Source organism: Apaloderma vittatum, unplaced genomic scaffold (genome assembly GCF_000703405.1).
Source record: "Apaloderma vittatum isolate BGI_N311 unplaced genomic scaffold, ASM70340v1 scaffold318, whole genome shotgun sequence".
Classification (NCBI taxonomy): domain Eukaryota; kingdom Metazoa; phylum Chordata; class Aves; order Trogoniformes; family Trogonidae; genus Apaloderma; species Apaloderma vittatum.
In genome coordinates, this window is record NW_009728813.1 from 73,325 (window position 1) to 82,026 (window position 8,702).

The following is an 8,702-nucleotide window of genomic DNA, read 5'->3' on the forward strand; positions in this document are numbered from 1 at the left end:
TGAGACATTTAGCCAAAAGAGCTCATTCACGTCCAAGAATGAGTCCATTCTATAATCTTCCTGATTTAAAAAAAAAAGAAACCACCCCCCCCCCAAAAAAAAAACCCCACAAACAAAACCCCCACAACTTCTACCAAAAAACCCCAAACCATCAATGAACAACCACATAAACCATACCTAGACTTCATGGAATTGAGGAAATGCTACCTAAAGCTGCGGATGGGATGGACTGGGATGGGCCATGCCGTGAAGAAAGGGAGAAGCAGCACTGCTTGGACCACTGGTGGGACTGGAAATGCTTGAACTGGATCTGCCTTGGAAAACTGGGCTCTACCTCTGTCATTCCTATGGGGTTCTTATGATGCCAGGCAAGGAAATGAGGCTGTTTATTTGTCCAAATTTATCCCTTGTTGCCTATTTTCTAGGCACGCAGCTTAACGGCGATGCATGGAGCACTCACAGCTGCTGCTGAAGTCTCTAGGACCTTGGATGTATAGATTTATATGTATATAACCTCACGCTTTATAAGGATATAACAACTGGATGGATCGTTGGCATCTCAAATTGTCAATAAACACCTTAGTTATGAATCATTCAGCAGCTAAAATCAAGAAGCTCCAAGCCCCTTGAGGAGCCCCTTGTACATGAGGTCACTTAAAAAACTGGGAACTCAGGACGCTGCTCTACCAGAGTTTCGAGTTCAGCGAAAGGCGAAGGACATACACTGCAGAAAATTTCAAAGGAACACAATTTGAACACGAGTCGGAGCAGGTTCTTTTGACAATTCACGTTATTTCTCTTCTAGGTTTTGGGATGGTTTTATTTTCACCAATACAGGCAAAAGTCAACGCTTCCATCGCCGCACCCCACATTTGCGCAGGGTGCAGTCATTACCAGGAAGCCGTAACAGGGGTAAATAAATTTATTGCGAATAAAAATAATGGTGCCAGTGTCATGACAGGACTTTGGTACAGTCTGAGATTATATTTTAGTTGGTTTTGACTAGTTGGTCTGAACGGTTTGGGAGGCTTTCAACACGCCTCACACAGAGGGATGCTATTGATAGTTCATACGAGAAGGGCGAGACTTATTTGGTGCCTGAATGTCACGAGTTAAAAGGCAAAGGGCAAAACGCTGGTGTCCCTTAAAGCCAGGGCAAGTTTTGCCATTAGCTTCACCAAATCTGAGATTTCTCTGTTAATTCTGCTGCTTGGGTGTTCCAGAGAGGCAGGAACGAGTGTTGTGCTTCATGTGGCTTCACCCACACTCTGTGTTCTCAGAGGTTTTAAAATTATCTTTATTTACTCTGATTTGTGTTCCATGGGAAACTAAATTGCAAGTGTCTTTAAGGGCCCCAGAGACCCTGGCCTGATGAACCACAGCTGCTTGATGCTCAGATGCAGCTCCAGCAGAACCGAAATCGTAGGAAATCTGGTGGCTTTTAAGTGTCAAACCTCATTGCTCAAGCTTTAAATTTTAATGTCCTTATGTGCAAATAAAAAAAGCAAAAAACTCCATACGAAATATTGACCACCTAGGCAAAAAATACGTGAAAGGGGAAGGGAAAGGAAATCAAGTGGGTTTTTTGCAATTTTATGGCGGATTCACGCACAGGAGAGTTCAAAACTGAATCCTGGAATATAAGAAAAACGTGTATCGTACCAGCGTGAAGTCGCTTTAACAGTGTCATCTTCACACATCAGTTGTATTTCACATGTGAAATGAAGCAGGCTTTATAGTAAATAGATCATTTTAATTTCAATTAACAATTTTTTTTATCCTAAGGAAACCTTACAAGAGTTTGTGTGAAAATCCATGCGTTACGTTTACTCAAATAAAGGTAAGACTTTGCTGCAAAGTTTTAAATATAATAAAATGCCTTTAATAGCAATCTTTCATGGTATCATCATTATTTATGGACATAACATTCAAAGTATGGAAATTCAGTTGTGGATCAAAATGACTGTAAAAACACTAACCCGAAGAACTTTATAAACATGTCAACACCCATCATTTGTCACAGCTGGTTCATACCAACGTAAAAAACATATAAAATGCAGTATAATTCTCAAAATATGATTTACTTTGTTGCATTGTTCCTACGTATTATTTGTGTTACAATTATATTATGAAGAGAATATTGGTTTTTTGTTTATTAAACTAAAGTAGAGGTTAAAATCATTCTTTTCTTGTGATGAACATATACCAACAGTGATTAAAAAATAAACATCTATTTACAAAATATTGATGCATACATATTACACAAGTCAGTTATACCAAAGTGGTTTCTTTTTTTTTTTCTTTTTAAAACAATATCTGTAGCAACCAACTATTTGCATTGGTTTATCATAGTGCAAATGGTAAATGTTGCAAAGGCAGGTTGTCGGGTGGGATTACGGGTCGAATGTCGGACTTTTCTGCTGCCTTTTGTTTTACTACATCTAGAAAACGATTCCCTTTTGTTTAAAAAAATACCTATTTCTTGCGAATGTTGAATAGCGTACCTGAGGAGAGGGCAAATTCGTTATTAGCCTAAATTCTTTCACTTAGATAACTACCTTTCTATTTGCTCAGCCTGCTTACGTAGCACCATTGCCGTTGATTACTAACCTACCAAGGAGAAAAAGGAATGGAAACACGCTAAATACACTACGCCATCCCTAATTTCAGGGCTTGTCCATTTACGTGGCATTTCGTCCGATACGATTCTGCACTAATGTATTCAAGTGTTTAAGGATGGTTCTAGTGTGTATGGTACTGGTAAATATTTTCCTGTAAATACGATATGAAGTAAAGCTGTGAAGAAATGGACTTAAAAGCTGGTTCCTTCTATCCTCGGGTGAGGAGGAGCTCGCTTTTGCTTACCGACACATACTAAAACCTGCAGGTAAATTTGCATCTGAACGACTGAATATTGATTCCCTCGCAATGCAAGAACTTCGTGTGTTAGAATCCGGTGGTGGTTTGTTTGCTTTTTTTGGTTTGGGGTTTTTTTTCGTGGGGTTTGGCTGGGTTTTTTTGGTTTTTTTGATTGTAGCTTTTCTGTTTCACTGGCTCAAAGCCATCCGTCGGGTAAATGTATCGTCCTTTAGTTCACATTACGATAGCCTATCACAAAAGCATGTAGGATGCTGGCAAAACCTAGTGTACGTGTCTTCACAGTTTGAAAGACCAGTGAGGGGGTACAACATTATTATTTTTTCTAATCATTATTTTTCTCTTGGGGTGTGGGGTTTTTTGGTTTGGGTTTGGTTTTATGGTTGGTTTTTTTTTGGTAACTTCCACAATTTAACGAAGTCGTGGATCTCACGAGCACCCGCAGCGATCTACAACCATGGCCGGGATCTTGCCATAGATTATTTGTTCCTTCCCGTTGAAGTACAGCATGTTTATGGGGGACATCTTGGTGGGCGTGCAGCAAGGGCCGGCCGAACCGCGGGGGTTTGCTTGGTGTACAAGGTGAGTGTGCGGATATTTTTGTAAAAACACAAATTCACATTCTCCGGAGCAGTAATTTGCTTTGTATCTTTTAGGTGCGATAATCCAGTCCCAGCCGAAAGCTTCGAAATCCACCGTCAGTGGGTAGCGACAACATCGGGATTCTGTCGAGTGCTCGTCGCAGTCAAGGCCGAAATCTCTGCGGGACCGTTTCGGCGTGTCCGTAACTCTGACCTCTAAAAATGGGTTCTGTGAGGAGAGGAGAAGGGATCAGAAGCATTGCTGAGGTAAGTCCGAGTACAAAAACCATGCAAATAAATGACATTTCAGACATAGACACATTGAATTAATATTCTTAAATCGCGTCTGCAAGAAGAACTTTGTCCTCCTGTGAATCTTTGCTATGTTTGGTCTCTGCTCAAGGATTATTCCTGGTTTTTGTACTGAGGACTAGCACTTCCCTGCTGATTATCTAGAAAGAGCTTTAATTCCTGAGTATCACCATTCCCTCAGTGCTCGCATCGTTTCTCTTAACTGCTCCAAAAAGTTTCACAAATTTGGAGGACGCTGGGGTTTTATTTTCAGTGTGGGTCGTGATTCTTATTTTTAAACTCCATACTTAGAGTTACTATTTTTATTTCTTTTAATTTTTTTTTTTTGCTCCCAAAAGGGAAAAAAAGAACTCCAAAAACTTTTAAAGGGCAGGACCAGCTGGGGTTGGTCTCCCTTTTGTGAGTCCTTCTGAAACTCTTTCCGTGAAAATCATGTTGAGTTCAGGCTTTCTTCGGTATTGAGGGAAGGCTTCTCAAGGAGGACAAAAGATCCTCTGTGATTGCTGTCGTCCTTGAACGACTGCCGCGGCAGAAGAAATGAATGTTTCACTTGCTAGCACAGGTTACTTGTATTTCACAGCTTCCCCCTCTGGCAGAGGGCTGAATTTGGAGGGGCAGCCAATATTTTGACTCTTGAAAGTGTCCTATGGCAAGAATGTGCCGTTGGCCTGTCCCTGAGCCACGTGCCTCCTACCGAAGGTGTGTTTCCCCAGCCACCAACCGGGAAGGAATTGCCACCTTTGCGACCACCCGTTTGAAAAAGTTCCTGAATTTTCCTCCGTTGCACATGCCGATTCCAGCCCCGTGTGTCGGTTCGCAGGATCATTTGGGCTGGAAAAGACCTTTGAGATCATCGAGTCCAACACTTAACCCAGCACTGCTAGGTCCCCCACTACACATCTTTTAGATACCTCCAGGGTATTCTAATACCTCCAGGCTGTCCCGGGATGGAAGACAGTTCTTTAGGAGTAAATAACTTTGTTACACGGGTTTGTCTCTTCCAAGATACCCGCCTTGTCTGGCTGCTGGACGAGCTCCTCCCAAAGGTCAATGATACGGGGAGGGGCTCAAGGAGAGGAGTGTCCCCATGCCCGGAGCTGCTGGAGAGGAGCCCGGGGACAGAGAAGTTTCTAACCCTGCCCTGCTGCTGAATCAGTTTTGGTTTCATAGGTGGAGGTAATGTGGGTCATCCACACGCGCGAAAGCACAGCGTCGGGTGTTTGAGCGGATGGAGGCAGCGAGGACGCTCGTTTTGATGATATCCAACCAGCCCCGTCCAAGTACGGGAGATCCTTGTCTCTACTGGATCTACAATTACGATATCACGGTGTTTTTTCCTTTAAGTTCTTTTAGCTACGTTACACTGCTACGAGGTTAAATGCTGCACAGCCATGTAAATGTGGTTGGACTCAATGGTCTTAAAGCCTTTTCCAACCCAAATGATTCCCTGATTCTGTGACGAACGCATTGATCTACTGCATAGAAGTCAGAGTAATGTAATATTCTTAGTTGTGATTGTTTCAGCTGTGATAGGCTCAGAAATTTTTATAGGTTGCAGATGATGAGTGATTTGCAGAAACAAATAGCAAGGAAAATACTCTAGTTTAACTGGTACACTTTGGGTTTGATTTGCTTGTCTACACTTACAAAAAGAAACCAGACAGTCGTTTTACGCTCTTTCTCATTATATATGGTGTCAAGCAGAATTTCTCAGTTCCAATGTTTTGGAAAGGTTCACTTTTGGAAACTCCCTCACTTTCTCAGTGATATCAGAGGCAGCATTCCTATTAGTGAAAGGACCTGATTGACTATTCTTTTAGCTTTGTGTAAAATAACTGCTTATCAAACAGTGCTGGCTCTAAATTTTGATCACAGTGTTACTTTGATGGTACCACGCATCAGTTGTTACCGAAGCACTTTCTTGTTGATGCCTCTCGACATCTCAACGTTTATTTAGATGTAGTGTTGAGGGAGGTGGTTTAGGTGTAGACTCTGTAGAGTAGGGTTATAGGTTGGACTTGATGATCCCAAGGGTCTTTTCCAACCTGAATGTTTCTATGTTTTTTCTATCCCTCTGAAGTACTGCAATTTGTTCTCAATTTTTGCAGTAGGGAAACAAAGGCACAAGACCACTATCGATTTCGATGTGTTCAGAGAGCAAAGAACAAAAGCATTGGATATACAGAGCTTTTATCTTCCATTTCCTAAAGAATGCTTCCGTTTTACCCCTAAAACACAACTTAAATGCTTTCCAATAAAACACAAGATATTGAAACACTATTTTTTCTAAATAAACTTACCAGTCCATCTTCACCTGGTCCTGGGAAAGTTACAGCAAGGTCCCGTCCATTCTCATCGAAAGCTTTTATTTCGATGCCTAAATTGGATTCAGGCTGTTTGAGCCAATTTTGCAACACCGTCTTCACATCAATACTCTGCCAAATGCCAGTGCCTGGGTTCATGTCGAGTTTCAAAGATCGAATTCCAGTGTATCTTGTACCGTCTTTCATGGGTTTAATAAGTCTCAGGATCTGCACAAACACCGTTGTAGGTTTTTGGACTTGCCTCAAGTATATCCACAATTGTGCCTTTACTACTTTGTTATACTGTATCTTAGAGCTAAACTTAAAGAAGCAACATTTTGGTTTCCCCTCCATTTGTACAAGAAAATCAGCTATAAATGAATGGAAAGAACAGATGTTATAAACAGGACCAGTAACAGAGCAGAGTCAACTTAATTCATTTTCTGTGATTTACTCTCTACAGCAAATTTAACAGGTGGCAACGCGGTGGTTATGCTGTCACCTAGAAGTAACATCATGTGACGAGGAACCGATGATCGCATTGTAAATGGGCTGAAATGAGGGCTGGCAAATCATTTTCTAAATATCTCCAGTTGGAGCCTTGTGCTCTGAGCAGAGCAGAGGTGACGGGCAGCCACGAGAAGATGCAGGCTGTGGAGGACCTTGGAGGTCCTCAGTGTGCTCAGGGCTCTGGCTGGTGGTACCAGGGCTGTGGGGCTGACTTGTACAGCGGCAAAAAAAAAGCCTCTTTCCCAAACAAAAACCATTCGGGGAGAGGGCACAGTCTATTCACCTTCTCAGTGGCTACTAGCACCTCGCTTCTGCTAGTCATCTCCTGAGGACCTTCACAAAGCATGCAGAAGAGCAACTCTGCGTCAGCTGACTCGACACGTGCGCAGGGATCCAGCTCCTTCTAACTGACTAATTAACCTTCGCATTCTGCGCAGACAGGGGCAGCCCTGGGCAAGTTCCACGGCCACTTTAATTTCTTTTCTCAGGAAGGGAGGGCTGGGGAATAACATAGAGAGCGTGAACCTAAAGGGTCGTTTTGTTTTCTTTTGAACAATATTATAGGAAAGTCACGTGCGGTGCTGTGCTCCTCCTTCCTGCGACGCAGCTGTCATACCGAGTCATGGCAAGGGCTTCCCATGCCAGGATAAAATGGGTAACGCTAATCTTGCGGGGCTTTGACATTCATAAATCTCCCCACTTAAGATACCTGTCTCCTTAGTGCATTTCAAATAGTCAAAGGGCTTTTTATAAAAAGTAGGAAACGAACTCAGAGTGGCGGAGCACAGCGACTTTCCTGCGGCCGCTGTAATTATGTAACGGTTTAATTAAAAATAGTTAGGAAGCCTTGGACGTGAGAGGCTGGAATAAAACCGCTGGCAGACCTCAGCTTTGTGATGAGGCTGTGGGAATATATTGCTATTAGCTACATAGCTTATTAATCCGTAACTTGCAAAATTTTATAAATGCAGCTACTTTTTCATCCATGCATGCGTTTGTAGCCGGCTGGAGCAGCTGATCTTATTCTAGCGTGCGTTTTGTCACGGTATCTGCTAACGTGCCTTATGCGTCCTGTCACCTTTTTCCTTTTTGACATCATATTCGTAAGTGTTCTTTAAAAAACCCCATCTGCCACAGCCAAATTCTTTAGCTGAGGAAGAACATAAGAGACTATAGTATTAGCTGTGCAAAAGTTACTTGATAGGAGCCGTGGCAGATGTTTAGCACTCAGAAGATAACTCCGAATCTGCTCATTCAGTAAATGCCTTCCTTCTCCCTCAGCACGGCCACCGGCGCCGATTGCTGTGGCGCAGACATTTTAACATTTAAATCTGTTTGCACACATATTTGCTTTAAATATATAGTTTTAACTGGGAGGTGGGTGGTGTTAGTTTATGGGATCAGCAAGGAGGCAAGAATTTAACTCTGTGCTTGCGCTTGCTGTAAGTGAGGTACGCCTGGGGCTCTGAGCTCCGTTCCTGCCCATTTCTATTTCCTCCTAAAAATACTGGCCGGTGAAACCTCCCTTGGGAAAAACACAGCCACCTCGTTATCCACCCTTGGACTTGATATTTGGGGTGGGAAATGTCCCAAGTGCTGCAGCTCATGAAGCCAACTAAACCGCAGCCCTCCCTTCGCTCCCTAAGGCGCTGGGCAAAGCCGAAGCGTGAGAGGGGGCACAAGCAGAAAGCCTGGTGCTAAAACGGAGGCTCCCGGCCGCCGGCCGTGTGAATCTGGCTCGAATTCTTTCGGAATCACGCTCTTCTCCCTCCCTCCCTCCGGCAGCCCTCAGCGTGGAGCCCCAGGAGGGTCCAGGTGGTCTCTAGAGGAGGGCAGGCAACTCTCGCTCTCTGCGGGAGGCGAAAGGGTTACTTACACTCCGTCGGCATCGTGATAATCGTTTCGGTGGTGGCATGGTAGTCGTCGTCTTCCAGAGAGCCATCGCTACTGTCATCTCTCTGGACGTCGTACTGATCAATCAGCTCCTGCAGCGGAGGAGCTTTGGGCAAAAGTTGCCGGATAACGTCCCTGCTAATGTTGGGAGCTTGTTCCAGGCGCAGTTTGCTGAGGATCTGAATTTTTATGGCTTCTATTCTGGAAGATTTTGTATTCTGTCTCC

At 43.4% G+C, this 8,702-nt stretch overlaps 1 protein-coding gene across 1 annotated transcript in view; it reads right to left on the reverse strand.

The window, feature by feature from the left end:
- Nucleotides 1-3,272: 3,272 nt before the first annotated feature.
- Nucleotides 3,273-8,702, reverse strand: part of MSTN (myostatin) — a 5,553-nt gene continuing 123 nt past the window's right edge. The window contains 3 exon segments of the mRNA XM_009874189.1: nt 3,273-3,687; nt 6,071-6,444; nt 8,460-8,702. The exon segment at nt 8,460-8,702 is cut by the window's right edge and continues 36 nt beyond it. Of these exon segments, the coding sequence (XP_009872491.1) occupies nt 3,307-3,687; nt 6,071-6,444; nt 8,460-8,702 (998 nt within the window). The 3' untranslated portion in view covers nt 3,273-3,306.